Source organism: Lissotriton vulgaris, chromosome 6 (genome assembly GCF_964263255.1).
Source record: "Lissotriton vulgaris chromosome 6, aLisVul1.2, whole genome shotgun sequence".
In the NCBI taxonomy this organism is placed as follows: domain Eukaryota; kingdom Metazoa; phylum Chordata; class Amphibia; order Caudata; family Salamandridae; genus Lissotriton; species Lissotriton vulgaris.
Genome location: NC_141694.1, coordinates 881,018,619 through 881,044,107, shown reverse-complemented (window position 1 = coordinate 881,044,107; position 25,489 = coordinate 881,018,619). Strand labels below are relative to the sequence as shown.

The following is a 25,489-nucleotide window of genomic DNA, read 5'->3' as shown; positions in this document are numbered from 1 at the left end:
CGGGCTGGACTGTTCCCATGGGGCACAGGGTCAGAGCTGATTTGCATATCGCCATTGTCTAACCCAGGGTGGTGTGGAGTGCAAAAAAACGATGGATTTGGGCCCAGATCTTTGGACTGGGGTGAATGTGTGACATTGATCCACATTCGGTCCATCACCTGTTTTGTTTGCAAATTCCGCCCTAAGTGCGCTGGGGATGCTCAGACGTGGGTCCCAGGCACTCCACACCACTGGAGTCAAGCTAGCCGGGCTGATGAGAGGTGTTACCTCGAAACCGGTCCGGTCCTCGGATGCTTGATTCCGTTCTGGGAAGGACATGGCTTTTGTAGTTCGGACTGGACTGTTCCCATGGGGCACAGGGTCAGAGCTGATTTGCATATCGCCATTGTCTAACCCAGGGTGGTGTGGAGTGCAAAAAAACGATGGATTTGGGCCCAGATCTTTGGACTGGGGTGAATGTGTGACATTGATCCACATTCGGTCCATCACCTGTTTTGTTTGCAAATTCCGCCCTAAGGGCGCTGGGGATGCTCAGACGTGGGTCCCAGGCACTCCACACCACTGGAGTCAAGCTAGCCGGGCTGATGAGAGATGTTACCTCGAAACCGGTCCGGTCCTCGGATGCTTGATTCCGTTCTGGGAAGGACATGGCTTTTGTAGTTCGGACTGGACTGTTCCCATGGGGCACAGGGTCAGAGCTGATTTGCATATCGCCATTGTCTAACCCAGGGTGGTGTGGAGTGCAAAAAAACGATGGATTTGGGCCCAGATCTTTGGACTGGGGTGAATGTGTGACATTGATCACCATTCGGTCCATCACCTGTTTTGTTTGCAAATTCCGCCCTAAGTGCGCTGGGGATGCTCAGACGTGGGTCCCAGGCACTCCACACCACTGGAGTCAAGCTAGCCGGGCTGATGAGAGGTGTTACCTCGAAACCGGTCCGGTCCTCGGATGCTTGATTCCGTTCTGGGAAGGACATGGCTTTTGTAGTTCGGACTGGACTGTTCCCATGGGGCACAGGGTCAGAGCTGATTTGCATATCGCCATTGTCTAACCCAGGGTGGTGTGGAGTGCAAAAAAACGATGGATTTGGGCCCAGATCTTTGGACTGGGGTGAATGTGTGACATTGATCCACATTCGGTCCATCACCTGTTTTGTTTGCAAATTCCGCCCACAAGTGCGCCGGGGATGCTCAGACGTGGGTCCCAGGCACTCCACACCACTGGAGTCAAGCTAGCCGGGCTGATGAGAGGTGTTACCTCGAAACCGGTCCGGTCCTCGGATGCTTGATTCCGTTCTGGGAAGGACATGGCTTTTGTAGTTCGGACTGGACTGTTCCCATAGGGCACAGGGTCAGAGCTGATTTGCATATCACCATTGTCAAACCCAGGGTGGTGTGGAGTGCAAAAAAACGATGGATTTGGGCCCAGATCTTTGGACTGGGGTGAATGTGTGACATTGATCCACATTCGGTCCATCACCTGTTTTGTTTGCAAATTCAGCCCTAAGTGCGCTGGGGATGCTCAGACGTGGGTCCCAGGCACTCCACACCACTGGAGTCATTCGGTCCATCACCTGTTTTGTTAACATTGGCTACAAGCATATCGAATAACAGTATTATATTCACAAGACTCTGAATCATTTTCTCTCTAGTTTCCATTACTGTCTCCTGGCCTTCCCTTTCCATCTCCCCCCATCAGGTACTCTGAGGTGGTCTCAGGGAAACATAAACACTTTAAATGCAATATGTACGAAATACCATAACATAACATAAGAACTAATACCAAAAGAAGGATATGGAAGTGGATCTACACCCAATGCCTTCCATATTTGAGTCGTTTCAAGCCCTTTCTGGGCTGGCTATTAATGCTGCTAAATCATATGCGTATTTCTTTGATGACTCTATGAGGAACGGTCCCTTTAGCTTTGGCCCCTGGGTGCTCCAGATAGCGCCGGATACTTTTAAGTTTCTCGGAATACAGATTTACCGCAATCCCATAGACCTTTTGGATGGCAACTTATCACGTGCAATGACTGCGCTGAAGTCCCGGATTCAATTCTGGGTTTCGCTGCCCCTTTCAGTGGCGGGCAGAGTGACCATTGCGAAAATGGGGATGCTACCGCGGCTACTCTATTATTTTAACAACCTACCTATCCTTGTCCCCTCGAGGATCTTTAGTGTATTGAACTCTCTGGTAATAGATATGGTATGGGGTACTGGACGCCGGCGTATTAGCCTAGCACAATTACAATTAGCTACGAAACAAGGGGGGATGAGAGTACAAGATTTACGTGCCTACTGCTACGCTAGCCAACTGCAGTGGCTCGCTTATTGGCTTGCAGGACGTAACCTGCACGAACTGGACATGACTCCACATGATAGGGACAAGGGGTTCATTCACAGGCTTCTACTACCTCAGGCCCCACTGCCGGCATCAATACCCCATTTATTGAAGTTAGCCATTACTTACTGGAGGAGCATGGTGAGATACACTGGACGAATAATGCCGTACGCCCCCACTATTTCGCTGCTGGGCATCCCTACATGATCGGGCCTGACCACTAACCGCGCTTTGCAGGCGTGGTCTGATGTGGGTGTCACCACGGTAGGAGAGTTCTACTCGGAGGGTGTCATAATGTTCCATGAAACATTTGCATGCAAGCATGGTGCCGCCAATACACTGTTCCTATTACATGTACATATAACCAGATATATACGTACTACATGGCCACCGGGGGATATTGAACCGACCACGAATACCATACTAACCATGCAATATCTAATGGGTCGAGGAGCACAGCTGACAAAATGGTTGACCTATGGTATTCGAACAGAGACAGCGATTTCCTTACGACTGATACCCGATAGATGGGAGGGCGATGTAGGCCTTGAGTTCACAGTTGATGAATGGGACACTATATTGGGATACCCCAGGAAAGTGTCTCGTAATCCTAGATTTAAATTTATCCAATTGATGTTGCTACACAGAGCTTATTTAACACCCACAGGTTAAGCATTATGTTTCCGGGAGCAAGCGATACCTGTCCGCGCTGTCATGCACCCAATGTGGGACTGATACACATAATATGGGACTGCCCCCGACAAGGGTACTATTGGGCGATGGTGTGCAAACTGCTGGCAGCAGTAGCCCCAAGGTGCCAAGCAGTCACCTTGGAATACTGTATATTGGGACTGGGGTTACGGGGGAAAAAGGGTAACCCCGCCCCCGCTTTACCAACCTTGTGCTCCTTTTAGCAAAAAGAGCCATAACTACAAGATGGAAGGCCACTAGAGCCCCGTCCATACAGGACTGGCGTGCGGAAGTGGTGCGTTGGGGGAGGGCTGAGGGGACTGAACTGAAGAGAGTGGAGTATAGAGGCCTACGGAAAACACCTATCTCATTGAGCTGGAATACAATGCTGGAGGAATATGCTGCGATAGATGTGTTAGCCTACTAGGGAGTACTGTTATTTTAGTTAAGGGGCTTGGACCACTGCTTTCTGATTCATGGGCTCCCTGCACTGTCCATGAGTTGTTACTTTGTATAGTTGTTAGAACTGCACAGTGTGCCTGGGTCGGACGGTGGAACTGAGATGTACGCAAATACACATATGGAACTGTGAAAACGCTACTATAAATGCTTACTGCTGGGCATGCACGGAAGGGAGGGTGGGGTGGGGTGGGTACGTTTAATTTTAGTTACCTTGTTGTGCTGATTGAGCTTTGCTAGATTTGCTTAAACACAGCCTGTTTTTGCTAGACACCTGGTATGGGCACAAGAATTGAAATGATCAGTACTTGTTTACCATTGGAGATTCAATAACTGATTTTAGACTGTTATGTGTGGTCTAGCAAGGATCCTTGTAGTGTCCCAACACTATCAATGTGTATTCTCCCATACTGTTTGCACCTGCATATACTTATGAAATGTACCACTACAATACTGTATCACGTTCAAATGTTTGGCTGGTTTTTCCGTGTAAACTCAATAAAAACACATTTTAAAAAAAGGAGAGTGCCTACAATATATTACACACAAGGAATAAAAGGTTGAATGGGTATAAGCATATGAATGACTGAGAAATAATTATTTTGCATGTGCATATATTCTCATAGAAGAAGGGCAAGAAACCTAGCCTCTGGCGTGAGAGTCAACCATGAAACATGATCAAGGTCTGGACCACGTTATAGTAGGAAATAACCAAATTAAAAACGAACGAATCCATTGACGTTTTGATTTAAGGGGAGTTACAAATGGGGGGATACTACTGTACCTGCTGCAACTTGGCTGCCCTGTATTCAGCCTGCCTGCTGCCCTGTTGATATAAATCAGTCATTTTTCCAATCTTATCCATCAGCTTCTTAGACAACAGGTTGTTCTGCTCGCCAAAGTCTTGTACAGCTGCATCCAGCTCCACCAGCTTAATATTACAGCTGTCTAATTCTTCACATAGAATCTGGAGTTTGCAATAAAAAATAGACACATGATTAACTTTCTGTCAGAAGATCGGAAAAAGTTTATGTCACTATAATATTGGTAATTGCTTATTGATATTGCTCTCAGTATTCTTACAGTTTGGCACTTAGATTAATTAGGATGTTTGATCACACCAAATGCTGTTAAGCGATAATCCCTTGAGTCAGAATATTCCTACAATGATATTCTGCAATATGTCTTTTCAGAAGCTAACATCTGCTTTCATATACCTTTGTTTGATAACTGAACTATAAGGTATGCTGCCATCATTTCACAGATCTATCAGCGTCTCCTATGATTGGCCCTTGATACTTTGTAGGGTATAACCTGCCAATAAATGCCACAAAAACATACATTGTATTTTATCTCGTGCAAAGTGCCTAAAACATGTACTCTAACATATTGTGATTGCATTGCTCATGCTTTCGCTGTAGTTTTGAGAAAGTGTCATTATTTACAAATATTCACAGAACAGGAATAATTTCTAAGCAAGTAGGCTCCAGTGCATGCCCACATTACTTGTACATTAAACCTTTTGCACTGAAGACACAAGCTTAACTACCTTTTCCCCTTAGGCATCTCAGTATCGCACTTCACTAAACAAAATCAATGATGTATTTCATTACCTTGTGGTCATGTTTAGCTTGAACTACATTTGTTGTCTTCTCTTTTAATCTTGATGTTATCGTTTCCAACTCTCGTCCTATCTCCTGAATACTTTGATTAAATTCTTCATTCAGTGCCTTGCTTTGTTGGGCATCACTCATCTTTGTTCGAATCTGAATTGTTACAAAAATACACTTATTTTTGATGACATGCACACTGATCAGAGTCATTACTATCTCACCATACATGATGTGAAAATCACACTCTTACTTCAAATCATTCAGTACTCTACACTAGCTGTTCAAATGTATGGCATCTATTCGAACTTTACAAAGGATTTAGTATTGTAGGAAAAGGTATGGCCTTGTGCTTAAATATACGAACACATTTTCTAAGGATATGTAGAAGTCATCTTTTTGCAAGTAGTCATTCTTTTAACACCGCATCAGGGGTAGTAAGTGCTGTGGGCCGCATGTTTTAAGCATTTTTGCGGTTGGAAATGGCTGATCAGTCTGTTTCTGACTGCAAAAATGGATTTACATATGTTTGAAACACAAATTGCAATTTGTGTTTGCGAAACGGTATTTGGAAGGGGCGTGTTATGGGCGTCCCTTCCAAATACCGAATCTGAATGGGATGTATGAACGTTTTGCAACCGAATTACGGTCACAAAGCATTCATATTTTACCAACTCCTTGAAGGAGGTGGTAACCCATTCGAGAATGGAAAACAAATATTGTTTAATAGCAGGCAGTGGTCACAAAGACCACTGCCTGCTCTTAAAAAACTTAAACTACAATTTTTCATTTTTCCTTATTAAATGCATCCCCAGGCACCTCATCAGGGGTAGTAAGGCTGTGGGCCACATATATTAAGCATTTTTGTGGTTGGAAACGGCTGATCAGTCCGTTTCCAACTGCAAAAATGCATTTACATATTTTTGAAACACAAATTGCAATATGTGTTTGTGATTTGGTATTTGGAAGGGGCGTGTTTAGGGCGTCCCTTCCAAATACCGAATCTGAATGGGATGTATGAACGTTTTGCAACTGAATTACGCTCACAAAACATTCATATTTTACCGACTCCTTGAAGGAGGTGGTAACCGATTTGAGAATGGAAAAAAATATTGTTTAAGAGCAGGCAGTGGTTTATTTTTTTCTTTTTAAATGCATCCCCAGGCACGGCACATCCAGGAAAGATTGGAGGGCGGGGGGATGAGGGGCAGGGGGGGTGAGGTGTGATTCAACACACGACAACGAGGGAAACTTGAATAAAAATACAAAGAAACACGTGGTTTTCTCATGCATTGTTATGCATGAGGAAGGTCTATTTGCGACCCATTAGGAATCACTAATGAAACTCAAAAGAGTTTCATACATTAGGAATAGCGATTACCTAACTGTGATTTGGAGGAAATCACAACTAGGTAATCACTACTTGAAATAATGATACATGTGATGCTATATAAATACAATTAGACTTACAATTACAGGGAGCTAAACAGTTAATTTTGTGCATTTCACATCTGGATTTTCCTTTAGATAACATATGTACATACATTGTGCTCTACTTTACAAAATGATCTGCTTAAACATACACAGCATAGTTGGTATAGAAAAGGCATACACTATGCCAATACATTTTTGAATATTCACCTGATTCTGCATTGCTGCAAGAACTTGCGATATTTCAGCAAGCTGCAGGGAGAGTTCTGCAGGTAAAATAGTGTACATTTCCAAATACTTATTCTGCTGTTGATCAGCCACTTTTTCGAGTTTTTGTTGATGAGCTGTCACTTGAGTATGCAGAAGCTAGAAAAAGAAATTATGTAAGCTTCTTTTAATTGAACAGCTTGAATGATGACTGTTGCTGTTATGCAGCATTTAATAGGTAAGGTATATTAAGAACCTTACTCAACAGCTAATCAATCTCAAAGAAATTAACTAATTGCAATCCCTCTATATTCTCCACATTGCATCTTTCCAAGGTAGTACTTACTTTTACATGCTCATGGATAAGGATACATAAATCTATGAAAAGAAGCAAATACACCACAAAATTCGGAGCAATCATTTCTGAAGAATAAAAAAATTAAGTTGTATACATCCTTACACATTACACACATTTTTAGACGATATGACTATCATAAAACTGATAACATTAATTATCATTATTTAACTATACAAAATGATTAGTATCACAGTTTTGTGCTGGTGCAAAACAGAAGGCGGTACAAAAGGGGGTAGTGATGGACGGAGCATCTGAACCAATCAAACACTCACACCCAGTCAACAGATCTGGGTTTAATCCATCACCGTTCTTTAGCCCACTCTGCCACCCCAGTTCAGACATGGCCATGTGTAAATCAGTCTGACCCTGTGCCTCATGGGAACAGTCCAGCCTGAACTGCCAAGCCATGTCTTCCCTGGACCGGATTCAAGCTTCCTAGGACCGGTTTCTGGCAATACAGCCGTCTTCAGCCAGGCTTGCTTGAATCCAGTGGCAAAGTGAGCAAGGGACTCACGTCTGAGCATACCATGCCAACTTATGGTGAACAAAGCGGCACAAAAGGGGGTGGTGATGGATGGAGCATCTGAACCAATCAAACACTCACACCCAGTCAACAGATCTGGGTTTAATCCATCACCGTTTTTTAGCCCACTCTGCCACCCCAGTTCAGACATGGCCATATGCAAATCAGTCTGACCCTGTGCCTCATGGGAACAGTCCAGCCCGAACTGCCAAGCCATGCCTTCCCTGGACCGGATTCAAGCTTCCTAGGACCGGTTTCTGGCATTACAGCCGTCTTCAGGCAGGCTTGCTTGAATCCAGTGGCAAAGTGAGCAAGTGTTTGATTGGTTCAGATGCTCCGTCCATCACCACCCCCTTTTGTACTGCTTTGTTTGCCATAAGTTGGCAGGGTATGCTCAGACGTGAGTCCCTTGCTCACTTTGCCACTGGATTCAAGCAAGCCTGGCTGAAGACGGCTGTAATGCCAGAAACCGGTCCTAGGAAGCTTGAATCTGGTCCAGGGAAGGCATGGCTTGGCAGTTTGGGCTGGACTGTTCCCATGAGGCACAGGGTCAGACTGATTTGCATATGGCCATGTCTGAACTGGGGTGGCAGAGTGAGCTAAAGAACGGTGATGGATTAAACCCAGATCTGTTGACTGGGTGTGAGTGTTTGTTTGGTTCAGATGCTCCGTCCATCACCACCCCCTTTTGTACCGCGGTGCAAAAAAGAAAACAAGTGTTATCAATAAAAAACACCATAACTACTTTATCAACTTTTGAATGATAAAGTGCTGATTGGGCCATACCTGGATTCAAAAGAGTGTTCTACAGGTTGGAGAGAAATTTTAGAATTAATAGCTTAACTCTGTGAGAAACAGATATTCCGTTTGAAGAGGAAAGGAATCCAATATGATATTATAAAAGCAACTATCAATAACATGCAATTTTACAAGTTTAATGTAAATTTTGTGCTTAAAAAAAAGAAATTGGCAAATCTAACACATTATTTACAATTTTTGGCGGAAAATCTGTAATACGTTTATCTATTTAACATATTTGAGCATGTAAAGCTACAATTGTCACAGGGAAATGATTTCCCTAACAAAAGACCAAGATGAGCTAGTTGAGGCCCAGAGGCCAAGAAAAAGGACATTTAAACAACACAGGTGTATTATACATTGTTTCTTTTCCCTCTTAGACAGATCTATAAAATCAGTACATGTGTCATTACAAACATTAAAAATAAAAATGCTAAGAACATAACATAGTGCAATATTAGGCATGCTGTAAAGTAATACCATGTTTCTGTTGTTCCATTCACAGCCCTTTCCGTGCAACTTTTACAGCAGTCTTCATCGATGTCAGTGTATTTTTACATTAGGAACCATATTCATACAGTGATTGTATGGTCATTCCACAAAATCCAAGTTGTAACCTCCCTAGAGGCAGTCAACTACAAGAATAAATCCAATTACAGCAGTAATGTTTGTTTTGTTTACTTATGAACACCCGACTAAACCAGAGGTCTACAGATGGTTGTTTATTCGGAACTCCAGCTTCCGCTTTCTAATGTTTATGAAGAACTGACAATCCTCAGGAGATGAATGCGTTTTGTACTCCTGCTGGTCCCAAGTTAGAATAACCACAGTTATATGGCATTAAATGAGTGTCATTAAAATGTGCACCTTACACACTAGTGTTTTCCATGTATTGCATAATTTGAAATGTGACACGTCCTGAAATAGAGCTTGGCGCTGAAAAACCTAATGTGGCTAGGATAATTCAAAAGCTGTGAGGCATCTGTAAAATTGGAGGTTACTGGTCAGCAAAGTATCCCTTTAATGTAGTATACATCAGTTCTTATTTGTTGCTTCAAAACGTAACCAATGAATTGTCAAAAGTCTGAGTTGATATTTAGGACTCTGCTTGTATATTCTGTTACCTCAGCATCCATGAACTCTTGATGGTCCCAACATGTATTTTGTTAACTGTTACTGAAAGACAATTTAAATTCCTTATCCTCAAATGCCTTTATGAGGTCATTTAATGCAAAACATGGAGCAGGTATCATAAACATGACATAATGAACACAAGCAGCTGAAACCTATAAGCCTGATTCACACAGGGCTTCCACACTCGTGGCGGAGGCCTCGCAGTTGTGGGGGGATGAGAATTCTCATTGCAAGATTCCGCCCTGAGTGCGGAGACTCCCCCATGACTGCGGGGCCTCTTCCATGAGTGAATTAGGCCCTGAGAGTATACAGATTGTTACCAAAATATTATGGTCTGCATTCCTAAATGGAAACTCAGACATCTGAACTCTGTAAACACAGTTGTTTTTTTTATTAACATAATTTTAAAGCAATGATTGCTGACCTTGGTTTAAAAAGAATAACATGGGTATACTGTGATATTTTACAATGCATTTAGTAGAATGTTTTTATCCAAAAAGATGGGGGAAAGCTCCATGCTCTGCAAGTTTCTATTGGGGAATCGCAGGAGTGACTTACTATGCACAGTTGATAAGACAAGCAGCACTTTCATACGAAGTCTCTTAAAGTGTCTTTTTAACTAACATGCATTCTAGGATTTGGCAGAGAGTGGAAAAGAATGCCCTAGTATAGTGTGGGTTATCATGACACACAGCTGGTATGCCCAGTACCCAATTCATGCACAACTCTTATTCTTCCTGAGTGTTGTGACCTATAATTAAAATCAGCCAATTTGCAGAAATCAGTTGCATGGGTAGGCATATTTGATTGATTGAAATATATATTCTATTTATACAACAGTGAAACGGAAGCTATCCTTTTCCAACCAGTGTTTAACAAAATGTGCTTATGATGATTTTCTTTATGGCGACTCATCATATGAGGCTCATCAGTCACTCAGGACAAGGTCATGGAAATTGATGTCAGACAAGGAGAGCAAGGTCTATTCAATGTTTCCCTCAGCATGACTTATGTAAGCACCCAGGGTACTAAGGGATGCTTCCACTATATTTAATTATTCACCACAACACTACTCCTCAAAGGTGTTTTACCTGCAGTTCCTCTAGGTGAGCCTCTGTGTCCACTGTGGGATTCAAAATATATTCCCTGGCTTCCTGAACCCAGGATTTCATGGTGTTGATATGTTTTTCCACCTCATCTCGGTCCTTTAATTCTTGTTCCACTAATTTCTTACTCTTTTTCACCTTAAATTGGATACTTCAAAACAGAAGAAAGAACACATTCTTAAAGTTTGAAAATGAGTAACAAAATCTGCACACCATGAGACACTCAATTAGTAGTGTGTAGTATATATTTCATTCCAAAACAAGTACATAAACTGCTGCTATTTAAGATTTCTACTAAAAAAAACTAACACTTCTATCCAGTAAACTGTCCTATTCTTGGAAATAAATACTCTCACATAACAGAAACATGAGATTGAAATTCTCATCCTACAACCCTTGCATTGCAACCTGAAAGAAGAGCTAGAATAGATTGTTGAATAAAGGATTTGAAAAATTATTTTCTCTACAATGCATTCTCACTAAAAGCATATTGAATCTTAGCAACATAAACAGCAGGTAGCTCTATGCACTTTAGAGAGATAAAAGAAATTAGTATTTCAAATTTTGTAGGAGTCTTACTTGGTGCAGCGGTCTTGCATAGCTTTGATCTCCTGCATTACTGGCAGCTCTTCCTGGGATTTGGAGTCCATTTGCACATCCCGGAGCACACTGTTTGAAACGTACTGCCGGAGATGGGCAAGGGTGCCTTGTTCTTGCTCCACTTCTTGGACAAAAGTATCATGGTAATCCAGTAGATCAATGAGCTCCGTCTTAGAAGCCTTTTCTGTTGAGCTGTCTGGAAGGCGGTCCTGAAGCTGATCAATCCTTACTGTAGCATTTTGAATCTAAGGAAAAGTGATTAAATAAGGAATTTACAAAAGAAGAAGAGATAACAAAAATATTGACCACTTACTTTGCTTTCAGCGTATTTAGGCAGTTTCTAAATAATCATCCATGCAAGCAGACCTTAATTCTTAGTTTTAGCTCTTGTATCCCAATTTGGCCAAACTGTGTGATCCTGAGAGTGTCATTTTACCTTAATAAGACAAAGTTTCCTTACCTGATAAATAAGAAGTCTTTATAAAGAAAATAAACATAAGTATTAAGCATTACACTAAGACCTGCCTGTAATCACTGAGGGATGATTTAGTTTGGAGTGTTGCACTATTCATGTCACCACCTTTAAAGCAGGTTTAAAAAAACAAAACAACCTATTACAAAAGACTGAAATAAGTATTGAGTGATGTGTACAAACCTGAGATTACACAAGTAACTATGTAGAATGGTGTGTAATGCATCAAGTGGTACTCGAGACATGATACTCAATGAGTCATTTAAAGGATGTACACTGAATCCCAAGCCACTGTTCGACTTAAATCATTTCACCTCAAGCGATTGTGTTTATATTAAATATTCGGTATCTTTTAACCCCTTGCGTGCTGATGACGGCCCCCGTCTGTCATGCATCACAGTGCTCGTGTGCTGATGACGGCTGGGGGCCGTCGTGAACCCGCCCACTCTTCAAAACGGCCACACAGGCGCAGAATCGCGCCCGCGCCCAAGGGGTTAAAGTAGCATGAAAAGGGTGAGTTTAAGTAAGGAAACATTGTATTGTTATTAAAAATCTAATTTAGAAAAGCATGCACTGGATTAGCCAGGACCTTAATGTTAGTATTAAGGTCCTTCCCTCTAATCATAGGGATGTAGAGATTCTTACTCTCAAGTTTAGAAATAAAAAACCCATTGACATCTATAACTTGTATGCCCGGAGTACTGGGGGTAAGAAATCGGAAGTTATAGCTCTCCTGGAAGAATTTATAGAACGCCACTCTCAGCATTCATTTATAATTCTAGGTGGTGATTTTAACACGACCTTTGAGCCCTTGAAAGGTGGCGATTGGAATATCTCGGATGAGGAAGATAGAGAGTGGGGAGTCCCCAAACTTGAATTAGAGCCAGTTAAAAGGTGGACCGAGCTATCAATCCAGATAAACTCACTCTGTTTGAATAAGGGGTTGAGAGTGGCCAATGGCAGGACAATGCATGATAAGTTAGGGGCCACCACTTTTAGGAGTGGCCCTCGTGAAAGCAGAATCGATTATATCCTGATAAGCTTGGGATTATGGAAATATCTAGAGGATATGTCGATTGTTGCCAGGGTTGAGAGCGACCACAACCCTTTATGTTTGTCCCTGACCTATTGGAAGGTATCCACCGATGGCAGGGGGTTGGAAAAAGGCTCTCCCCCTGATATAGTCATCTCAAATGATATGCGCCACGTACGATGGGCCAAAGTCTCGGAATACCAAGAGCATATAGATTTCATATCAAGCAAGCTAGTACAAGCAACGTGCAAACTGGGAGTGCAAGCCAGCAAAGGGGACACGGTCTCAGTTTCAGAAAAAGGTACTATGATACATGAATCCTTTTTTGGCGATCTAAAAAGCTTATTTGTTAGGCCATGTAAGCTAAATGAAATTCACATTCACCATCCATCACATTGGTATACTGGGGAGGGCAGACAAGCCCAACTAGATCTGGGTAGAGCTATTAAAAGTGAATCAAGCAGTAGGGTTCGCCTTGCTAGGGTGGCATATAAGAATGCAGTATCCAAATCCAAGCGTGCCTGGGATGAGCATAGGTGGCAAGAACTAAAAGAAGCAGGTGCCCAAAAAGATTCGAGAAGATTTTGGAATGTCCTCAAGTGGGGAAGTGAGGAAAATCCTGACAAACCCCAAAATTGGGTAGCACAAGAGGAATGGGTGGCCTATTTCAAACCACAATATGCCAAGGGTGTGGAATCAAATCTAACTATGGAGGTTCCATTTTTACCATTTATGGATGATGCATTCAATCTAGGGGATGTGTATCATGCCCTAGATTTAGTGGTCCCAGGAAGAGCGCCAGGTATAGTCCCTGCCGATATATTCTTGCAAGACAAGGTCTCCTGGGGAAGGTACATTCTGCTGCTAGAAAACATATTAGCCAAAGGAGCCCCTATACCCAAATCTTGGAACGGGGCTGAAATCATACCTGTATTCAAGAAAGGGGATAAATCTTCACCTGGTAATTACTGCCCAATCAGCCTGATGGATACTATTCAAAATGTTTTTGGCAGGCTAATTCTAAATAAGGTTCAGGAGTGGGAACAGGACCAGAATATCTTATCCCACCTACAAGCAGGGTTTAGAGCAGGGGTCTCCAAACCTGTCCTGGAGGGCGGATCCTTGCCAGATTTTTAAAATTACTACATGTATCTCAATGGGGATATCCCAAAAATCTGGCCTGGATCCGGCCCTCCAGGACTGGTTTGGAGACCCCTGGTTTAGAGCCTCTATTAGCACAGTCGATCAAGTCCTGCATTTTGCAATGCTGTACTGGAAGACTGTGCAAATAGGTGGGGGTAGCCTATACGTTGCCTTTATCGATCTAAGGGCAGCATTCGATCTTGTCCCTCGCCCAACTCTTTGGTGTGTTCTTAATGATATGGGTATGCCCCGTCCCCTTCTTTCTTTAATTATAAGACTTCACGAAAACAATTTTGCGCAGATCAGGTGGGGTCGCCCAGGAAACGTTACTTGTCAGTTTCCTGTAGAAAGAGGGGTTAGGCAAGGCTGCGTCCTTGCGCCAACTTTATTTTCTATGTACATTAACGACGTGGCGAGAATACTGATTGAATCTAACGTCGATGCCCCAACCCTAGCTGGAGCCAAAGTTCCCATCTTAATGTTCGCCGACGATTGTCTAATTATTGCAAAAACCCTGAGTGGATTGCAAAAGGCGTTAGGAATTTTTGAAAACTTTTGTTCCACTCGAGGTTTGGAAGTGAATGTTTTAAAATCAAAATGTATGTCTTTTAATGAGCCGAAATCCTTTCAGGGTACTGTTACCATGAAGAATTTACCTCTTGAGAAGGTTCGTGCCTTCAGTTACCTGGGTTAGAAAGCAACACAAGCGCCTCTGCTGAGGGAAGTTATTAGGGGACAAAGATGAATCTAATTGGTGTTCAGAATAAAGCAAGAACAACCTGCTGAATCATTAATCAACTGGAAATGTATTCCTCTTTTCAAAAAATATATTTTTTTGTTTATACGTGACACAATGTTTTTTAGTGCATGGATAGAACGACAGTCTTTTATATACATATGTACAGTGAACAGTAATAACAGGTGAAAAGCTTATTTACACACTCACAACATTCGTGGCCTTCCAATCGTACAAAACACTTGCATACACAGAGAACAGTAAAACAATACGAGCAACAGTTAGGTACAAAAATACGAAAAAACAAAATACTTGAAACCACGTATCGGTCATAAATCAGTAGGATCAATCTCTTGGTGTTTTTAGAGAACTAATCCTAGAGTCTTTTAGACAGAGTTTCTGAGAAGGGGTATTCTCCTTACAGACGTTGATACATGGGCTGATTTAAAGCGAAAAGAATGTAGACCAGATACGTAGAGAAGGTGGTCGACGCGTTTCGAACCGGTATGAATAATAGGGTTCTCCTCAGGACCTGTACTGGTTCTGTGGAAACAATCAAAAAGTGGGGAACTTAGTGAAGCGATCTAATTCAGAACAGAGAGACACTCGCCCTGCGTCAAAACAAAGCCTACCTTAGGCAGTTGAACCAGAGTCATATAATTCCAGACTAGAGAATTCAATTTTTCAAATATTTCACCGTGGTGTGCATACAGGGGCTGTGAAATAAAAAGATAAAACGCGCGCTTAGTTTCAACCAAACAGTGTCTTTCCTGACTACGGGGCGCGGGGTTGGGAATTTACCTGCACTGACGTCAGCAGATGTTTTGACGTTTAGTCCATGCTTGTGGTAATCCGTGGAGCGGGCTTGATTTGCGCCTCTGCTTCCCTGTGGAAGAAGCGGGAAAGGTGGAGGCCTTAAGTTGGATTTGAGACACCAGGATGTATGATCAAGGGGGGGTAGTCATCATGGGGCCTACATACCGGGTGAGACCGTGAGTCCTTCGTCCTCGGAGTCTTGCTGCAGAATGGGTCAGAGCTGCAGAGCTGTTTAGACTGGTACTTCCTGGTTGATAAGGCTCTCTAAGGCTTCTGGGACTTGTAGTTCCTTTCATGGTAAGTCCACGAGTAGTTCAGGTATTGGTTTTGTATATCTCTGACATCTCATTCAATCCTCGTAGGGCGGTGTTGAACTTCATTATTAGTAGTGCCTCACGTTGGGCTAATCTGGCATCCAAATCTCCGCCCCTGGGATCTTTTTCAATTTTCGACAGTACTGTCCATTTTAAGTCCGATTGTTTATGCTTCATGTTTGTCCAATGATTAACCAATGGGGCGTTTTCTACGCCTCTCCTTATCCGCGATTTATGCTGGGTGATCCTACTCCTCACTTCTTGTGTGGTCTTGCCTATATAGACCAAAGGGCACGGACAGATGATTGCGTAGACCACATTTTTGGTTTTGCAATTTGTGAAAGCTTCGTGCTTCCAGTGAATGTTTTCGAATGTGAAGACCGAGTCTTCAATGGTTTCGTCGCAGCATATGCACGTGCCACATTTGTGGTGACCTTTGGTGGGGGGTAGTCCGAACAGGCTTTGTATGGTTGGAGATTTAGCCGGAGGGAGGGCAGCTCTTACAATATGGTTAGCAATACTTTTTTCTTTTTTGAAAGCAAACAACGGGGGGGCTGACAGATCTTCATGTAGATTTTTGAGTAGATGCCAGTTGGATAGAATTAATTTTTTGTATTGGTTGGCCGCTGGGCAAAAGGTGGTGACACATACCGATGTAGTGTCCTTATACACTCAGATTCCGCAAGACCAGGCACTTGAAACCCTAACTATTTACCTGGAAAATCGTGAATGACCCATGAGAGTCCCAACTAATTTCATCCTCGAGCTAGCCCGCCTGACACTACAAAAGAACTTTTTCACCTTTGATTCGGAATTCTTTTTTCAAATAAAAGGTGTAGCAATGGGCTGTCCCTTTGCTCCGGAGCTAGCGATAATGTTTATGGGGCTATTCGAAGAAAAGTTCATCTACAACAACAACCCATATGGCCATCAAATTTCCAACTATATGCGCTATATAGATGATCTATTTTTAATCTGGACAGGTAACCAAGAAGATCTGCACAAGTTTGTAGAATGGCTCAACTCAAGAACACCAGATATCCAATTTTCAGCCACATCATCTAAAGAATCCATAACATTTCTGGACGTGGAAATACAATCACAAGCACAGGGACTCAGCACAACATTATTCCGCAAAACTACAGATAGAAACAAAGCGCTACATTTCACCAGCAACCACCCGAGAAACCTCAAAGAGAACTTGCCCTATGGACAATTCCTTAGGATTCGAAGGAATTGTTCCACCAAGGAGGAGTATTTCAAACACGCAGGCCATTTAAAAGAACGACTGACACTCAGAGGATACCCCAAAAAACTCCTGAAGAATTCCCTCAAGAGAGCATGGTGGACCCCCAGAGAGACCTTACTCGAAAAGAAAGTGAAACAAAATCTCACAAGAATGGTATGTGTCACCACCTTTTGCCCAGCGGCCAACCAATACAAAAAATTAATTCTATCCAACTGGCATCTACTCAAAAATCTACATGAAGATTGGCTAAATCTCCAACCATACAAAGCCTGTTCGGACTACCCCCCACCAAAGGTCACCACAAATGTGGCACGTGCATATGCTGCGACGAAACCATTGAAGACTCGGTCTTCACATTCGAAAACATTCACTGGAAGCACGAAGCTTTCACAAATTGCAAAACCAAAAATGTGGTCTACGCAATCATCTGTCCGTGCCCTTTGGTCTATATAGGCAAGACCACACAAGAAGTGAGGAGTAGGATCACCCAGCATAAATCGCGGATAAGGAGAGGCGTAGAAAACGCCCCATTGGTTAATCATTGGACAAACATGAAGCATAAACAATCGGACTTAAAATGGACAGTACTGTCGAAAATTGAAAAAGATCCCAGGGGCGGAGATTTGGATGCCAGATTAGCCCAACGTGAGGCACTACTAATAATGAAGTTCAACACCGCCCTACGAGGATTGAATGAGATGTCAGAGATATACAAAACCAATACCTGAACTACTCGTGGACTTACCATGAAAGGAACTACAAGTCCCAGAAGCCTTAGAGAGCCTTATCAACCAGGAAGTACCAGTCTAAACAGCTCTGCAGCTCTGACCCATTCTGCAGCAAGACTCCGAGGACGAAGGACTCACGGTCTCACCCGGTATGTAGGCCCCATGATGACTACCCCCCCTTGATCATACATCCTGGTGTCTCAAATCCAACTTAAGGCCTACACCTTTCCCGCTTCTTCCACAGGGAAGCAGAGGCGCAAATCAAGCCCGCTCCACGGATTACCACAAGCATGGACTAAACGTCAAAACATCTGCTGACGTCAGTGCAGGTAAATTCCCAACCCCGCGCCCCGTAGTCAGGAAAGACACTGTTTGGTTGAAACTAAGCGCGCGTTTTATCTTTTTATTTCACAGCCCCTGTATGCACACCACGGTGAAATATTTGAAAAATTGAATTCTCTAGTCTGGAATTATATGACTCTGGTTCAACTGCCTAAGGTAGGCTTTGTTTTGACGCAGGGCGAGTGTCTCTCTGTTCTGAATTAGATCGCTTCACTAAGTTCCCCACTTTTTGATTGTTTCCACAGAACCAGTACAGGTCCTGAGGAGAACCCTATTATTCATACGGGTTCGAAACGCGTCGACCACCTTCTCTACGTATCTGGTCTACATTCTTTTCGCTTTAAATCAGCCCATGTATCAACGTCTGTAAGGAGAATACCCCATCTCAGAAACTCTGTCTAAAAGACTCTAGGATTAGTTCTCTAAAAACACCAAGAGATTGATCCTACTGATTTATGACCGATACGTGGTTTCAAGTATTTTGTTTTTTCGTATTTTTGTACCTAACTGTTGCTCGTATTGTTTTACTGTTCTCTGTGTATGCAAGTGTTTTGTACGATTGGAAGGCCACGAATGTTGTGAGTGTGTAAATAAGCTTTTCACCTGTTATTACTGTTCACTGTACATATGTATATAAAAGACTGTCGTTCTATCCATGCACTAAAAAACATTGTGTCACGTATAAACAAAAAAATATATTTTTTAAAAAGAGGAATAAATTTCCAGTTGATTAATGATTCAGCAGGTTGTTCTTGCTTTATTCTGAACACCAATTAGATTCATCTTTGTCCCCTAATAACTTCCCTCAGCAGAGGCGCTTGTGTTGCTTTCTAGTTTAGTTTGGCTCAGCCGTGCTGAGTAACGAGTCAAGACCCTTTGGTGTTTTGCGGTTCAGTTACCTGGGTGTCAGAATTCAACATGATCTTTCTTGGAAGCAACAGGTTGAGTTGGCAACCCTCAAGCACCGCCAGCTTGCCGGAGCTCTGAGTCTGGAACATACTAGGACCCTTACTAAGCCAATAGCTCCGGCTCTTTCAGTATATAATGGTAAAGTAGTCTGTTCCACCCTTTATGGTGTTGAGATTTGGGGGTTTGAGAACTTAGGAAAATTGATAGCTTCTGAGAATCGGTTCCTAAGAGATCTCATCAAATTACCCCAGAGTACCCCCATGAGTCCTCTATTTTAAGATTTGGGAATGAGTCCAATCGCTCTAATCGCCTCTCTGCGTCCAGTCTTATACTGGAGGCGACTATGGTCCACGCCCGAATTGAGAATATTTGCTATTGGGCTCATGGATGTAATCAAGAGTGATACCTTCCACAAGATTAAGTGGTTATCCAGAATCAGTGGGGTCCTAGTGGATTTAGGTCTAAAAGAATTGTGGTAAGATCTACTTAACGCTAGCTTTCCTCCTAAAAAGTTTCTAAAGGGCTTGTACTGGGTGGTAGTGGCCTCTAAAGCTTATAGGAACATTGCCCCACTTTCCCTTACTGGTACCTTCCTGGACTTTAAAGATGTGGTCAACTTTGAAGCCTTTTGGGATGTTATTACAAAACCTCTGGATCGGAAGCTTTATTTCCAACTCAGAATTGGAAGTCTACCAGTCAGATCGTTTACATCTAGATGGATTAGCGGTGAAAAGGTTGCTTGCCCCGCATGCCTGGCCCCTATGGAAACTAATAATCATTTACTGTTTGTATGCCCTGTGTACGCAGCACCTCGCCGGACTTGGTTACGACCAATGTGTAGAATATTGGGTACCAGGAGCGGGATGGCAGCTGTTAGAATAATTCGTACTTGTACTTATCCGCCTGTGTTTATAGCTGTGGCAAAGTTCCTGGGATGGGCATGGGCTATCAGAAGTAAACTGGTGACAGGGTCATCTTCTCCTGAGGCGATTTAAAAATTCTGGATTCAAAATATGCACTTTAGTACCTCTGAATCATGTTGTGTATATATATTTAATGAATTTTATGACTTCGTAATTTTAACTCTTTGTATCCTTTTAATTCTTGATGAATTTTATATGTATCATATGCTTTTATGACAATTGTCGAATAAAGCTTGTTTGACTGACTGACGAGAAAAGCATGCACTGATTTGATACTACCCTCTTCAATGTTGAGCTAATAGTGGATGGCTTACATCTTGTAGAATACTGGTGGAATACTTGGGTTTTGTTTACCTTTTATGTGAAAAATGGTTAATTGAACAAACTATAACGGTTAACTAGTACCAAGTGAATTGATTATTTGACTAATCTAACACCTGTTCTAACTAGAAAAGTAATTGCATTTAAGAAGGAAATTAACAGAAAAGATCTAACTTTCTCGGTCTCCATTGATTGAAATCTTTAACTTTTAGTACTGATGTAATTTTTGTGAATTATGGTACATAATATGTAGGAAGCTGGTGCTCTAAATAGTGTACCAAAACGAGATGCACTGTGTAGAGAGTACAGGTATCCCTTATTAATGTACAGGTTCTTGCTCTAGCAATCTCAAGGTGTTCTTTTTGGGGTAGTTTGGTCGAGCAGCCTTCGGCTTATTAGAGATGAGTGTTAGGCATTTGTGGCATACACAGAGTCAATAAATGAAATACGCAGAAAAATAAGGAAATCCAACAGCAATTTAGAAAAATAACATGTTTTTATATTTATTTGACACTAAGATCTACGAGATTAGGTAAGTACTTTAAGAGGTTTCAGGGGGCACCTCCGAGGCGCAGTCCAGGTGCATATCATAATAAATCCAATACTGAAATCAGTATGGATTTACTAAGACAAGGTGTTTGATACCGAACACCAAAGGTTTCAGTGAAGCCAGCATGTAGCCGGGGAACTCATGACCAGTGCCCAGTACATATACTTAAGATGGCTTCCCTGCTCACTTGCACCATCTAGTAACTGAACTAGACGGCCAAGGGCACATCTGCTCATGCAGATATGTCCTCACATGTAATATAATGCACCATGCCTTAGGGCTACAAAGACTGCTGTAGGGGTGACTTACATATAGCCCATGCCGTGACTTTGACACAGCACACCCAGAGTATGTCATGTCATGTTTTCAAACTAGGGGGCCCATTAGGATCGCGGACGGACTTGCGTCCGTCCGCGACCCCAGAGTAGGAGGAAACCTCCGCATGGCCTGTGGAGTTCCCTCCTGTGGAACTAGGATGTGACTGCCACCCTGGCGATCACATCCTCTATTTTTACCATTGAGGTGGGTGCGGCTTCAAGCTGCACCCGCCGCAATGGTAAAAATGCATACATTGCATTTGTATGCAGAAAGCGTCAGGCACCGTGCGGTGCCTGCCGATTTCTGCATACAAATGCAGGGGGGTACCATAGGTACCCCCCATGTGCACCCCCCACCCCCCCTTCACCCAGGGGGCCCGCAATGGGCCCCTGTAGTGAAGTTCCACATACTTTTCCAAGGCGGAAAACCCGCCGCGAAAAAGCATTTTTTAAAACCCATCCTAATATGGCTGGCGGTGTCTGAGAGACACCGCCACCATATTAGAGCTTTTCCGCCGCGGTTGTAAGCCAACCGCGGCGGAAAAGCAGCGGACTGAAACCAGGACCCACCAGCCATCCTAATGTGGCAGTGGGTCTTTGGTGGGTCCGCAGCGGATTTTCCGCATCCTCCGGGCCGGCGGTGGCTTCCACCAGCCCAGAGGATGTGGAAAATCCGCTATCCTAATGAGCCCCATGGTTTGCACCATGTCACAAAGTCTGCAATGGCAGTCTGTGTGGAATTTGTGAGTGGTTCCCTTAGGGTAGACCGAAATATGCTGAAGCACTTAAGGACCCTCTTTAGTACCCTTGACCTAGGTACCTGTGTTACCATTTACTAGGAACTTACAGGGGTGGTAAAGTCCTTGGCCAATTGTAGAACAATTAGACATTACCTTGTTTTAAGGAAGGAGCACTGGCACTGAATCCAGGTTAGCATGCCTCAGCGCACTGTCAGAGTCGAAAATTAACATCCAATAGCAAAAACGGGGCAAAAAGTGGGGGACTACCTTAACAAAAAGCCCAGTTTCCTACACTTATGTATCTAAAAAAAGATTTCATGCTGGAGAAGAACCTCTTCAAGGGCTAATAGCAACAATAGGTTTGAATGGGAAGGGCAAATAGTTCAGCATTGTATAGGCTTTTCTGCTTTGTAAAGCATCAGAGGTAAATAATAGTTATTTATCCACTGCTCTGCAACCATTGCAAAAAGGGAAGGAAAGGCATTAATTCTGAAAACAACTGTGATATAAATTCAATATGTGTTTTGTCTTTACTCGGATCAATCTTATTCTGTCTTGGTATTGAATTGTTAAATTATTGAAGCATGTCCAGTTTGCAAACCCTAAGTTTTGCCGAAAATGAGATAGACATGCTATTGCAAAGACCATGTACTTTAAATCGGAATGGAAAGAATCCTAGTTTAACAGAGCAAACAGAGGCAGGACTTCAAGTTAAAAATGCGCCTGTAATCTTTGTTGATGTCCTTGAGTACCCTGGAGATTTTAGTTGCATAGGAACTAAATGTTCTAAAGATTGGATGTTTTTATCCATAAAAACGGCAGAAAAGATTAACATTAAACAGTTGGAAAAAAAAATCAGTGAATTAGAGGAATCAATAAAAATAAATACCCATTGCAGATTGAAAATCTCCTTTATTACGGATTAAAAAATAACTTTCTGGTTTCAAAATAAACACCAAAACCTTCAAACAAAAGAAATGACTAAAAGACATTTTAAATTTCTCTAAAGAAGGGGTATACCTGTAGCTATAAAAAGATTTCCACAACCAGGTAACCAATACAAGATATCTACCCCAGTACCAGGGGAGAGTTAAAGAAGTTTATTGGTTTCCCCGACAGTTCCTCCTACTCCGACTCGAATACTAATGACTGAGAGCCAAGTCTGAATACCTCGGAAGGTCCCACACATGGGCGTAATTAGGGAGAGGATGGGGACAAGGCAGAGGGAGACGACGGTTCAATCCCAGACAAGAAACAGGAGAGATTTGTTCAAGACAACAGGTTTACAGGTGGGGCAACAACAACTAATCCCAATCTATAACTTATCCAAAAGAAACCTTGATGAGATGGAACAAAGTGTTCCAACTAAAGATATGTCATTAGTTCCAATGCTTAGAACTAGCTTTATACAAACTAGGTTAGACATTATGCAATTTTTTCAGAAGTTAAGACAAAAAAGCCTATTTTTCAGACAAAGATCATTTAAACACCAGTGGTTTCTCAGGATTGAGAAATCAATCTACTTTCTTTCCTCCCACTAGCTCAATGCTACTCGAAGTGATTTATTTTTAGAAGACAGTTTTACATGAGCTAGATGTTACTGAATCTAAAAGGAAATATGTGAAATATAACATTCTACATGAAGAAGGGGAGGTCATAAATCAACCACAGAATGACGCAGAAATAATCATTAAACCTGCAGACAAGTGCTGTGCCAATATGGTAATGGATAGAGAGAATTATGAAAGAGAAGTCCTACAGCAATTACTAAATGATGATACTTACAGAAAACCAGAGGGGGATCCCATACCAGCAATAAGGACTGAAATCTGTAGATCCATGGAAAATGGGCTTGATGGGGGATTGCTTATAGAAAAGGAGAAGTTTCTCCTGACAAATAAGAACCCACGAACTCCAGTTATATGTATATATATACTTTCATAGATCCACAAAAATCCACAGAGTCCTCCGGGACATCCAATTATCTCCTGAGTGAACTCTATTTTACAACCTTTGGCTAAATATGTGGCTGTGTTCCTAAAGCCCTTGATTCCAGACATACCAAGCTATTTGAACGACACCACTGATGTGATTAACAAATTAGATTAGATGACGTTTGACTCTGAAGTAGATATTTTTTCGACTTTTGCCATTACAAGCCTATATACAAATATTCCCCAAGACGCAGGACCTGAAGCCAAAGAATATTTTTGGGAAACAAGGCCAAGGACCCATTGCCTACCGACATGGTTCATTTCAGAGCCTGCACAGATTTGACTTAGACTGAATTTTTTCTACTTTAATACAACATTTTATATGCAGGTCAAAGGAACTGCAATGGGAAATCCCTTTGCCCCAGAGCTGGCAGTTATATTTATGGCCCCATAAGAGGAGAAATGGGCATATGGAGATAACCCTTTTAAGAACAATATTATGACATGGAAACGCTTCATCAATGACATTTTTCTGATATGGAGGAAAAAAAACAATCAACCTCAGCAGCTTATTGTCCGGTTAAACAATTGTACATGTGATATAAAATTCACAGCTCAATGGAGCAAAAATGACATAAATTTTCTGGACTTAACAATTAAACATGAAGAGGGCAAAATCTACACTACCTTACACACAAAAGAAACAGGTAGGAATACATTCCTTCATTATACAAGCCATCACCAACGTGATTTAAAAGACAACTTACTGTACAGTCAATTCCTACGTCTTTGACAATACCCCCATCAACTATTACGACGGTCATTGACAAGCGCTCGGTATACATCGAGAGAGTTGCAACTAGAACCAAAGAAAAAATGACCCACAGACAGCTAAGTTTGTGTAACTACTTTCAATACTGTAATGTCAGATGTAAAAAAGATAATACGGAAACACTGGTGATCTGTTTTTTTTCTGGATACCCTCAGTGAGATGCCATTGTCTGTCCTAAATAGAGAGAAATAAAAATCTCAGAGACAAACTTGTCAACTCTAATACAGAGATCTAACGTCAACAAAGAAATTTAAGGTCAGCTTTGGGTATACCACCTACATTGGGTCATCATAAATGTGGCACATGTGTCCACATTAGAAGGTACAATGTTTGTATACAAAAACTTTTCTATTCAGCAGAACCAATTCACTGATCGTTAATCAACATTTTTTTATCTATGGTGTACTGTGTCCATGTGGAAAGGCATATGTTGGCAAAATAAATCAAGAAGTTCGGCATTGAATGAGCCAACATAAATAATGCATACGATGTAGTAATATGTCGGCACCGTTGGTACAATAACTTTATGAAAATTAATCACACTGTTGCCGATTTGAAATGGACTGTATTGAGACAAGTGCAATCAAAATATGCGGATGAATCTTATTTGGAACGTCAAGAGGCTCCTCTAATGCTGAAGTTACGCACTTCAGAAACTGGTTTTAATGAACTATCAGAGGTATCAAATATCTTTTAACTGGTTTGAAAGAATCATTTGAGGTATCAAATGTCATTTTAAAGCCCTTCAAGATACTGTATGGGTGCTTTTGGGTGAATTGGATTCATTACATACAACAGGATTGAAGATATGGAGCAAATTAGTTCATTTAAAGGAAAGGTTGTTTCCATACAAAATAAAAGACTCCCCAT

The 25,489-nt window shown here is 42.1% G+C and overlaps 1 protein-coding gene across 1 annotated transcript in view; it reads right to left on the bottom strand.

The window, feature by feature from the left end:
• SYNE1 (spectrin repeat containing nuclear envelope protein 1) overlaps positions 1-25,489 on the bottom strand; it is a 2,319,318-nt gene that overhangs the window by 867,379 nt on the left and 1,426,450 nt on the right. The window contains exons 82-86 of the mRNA XM_086926873.1: positions 11,240-11,505; positions 10,646-10,811; positions 6,745-6,900; positions 5,107-5,259; positions 4,278-4,460 (exon numbers count right to left, since the gene is read on the bottom strand). Of these exons, the coding sequence (XP_086782999.1) occupies positions 4,278-4,460; positions 5,107-5,259; positions 6,745-6,900; positions 10,646-10,811; positions 11,240-11,505 (924 nt within the window). The remainder of the gene's footprint in view (positions 1-4,277; positions 4,461-5,106; positions 5,260-6,744; positions 6,901-10,645; positions 10,812-11,239; positions 11,506-25,489) is intronic.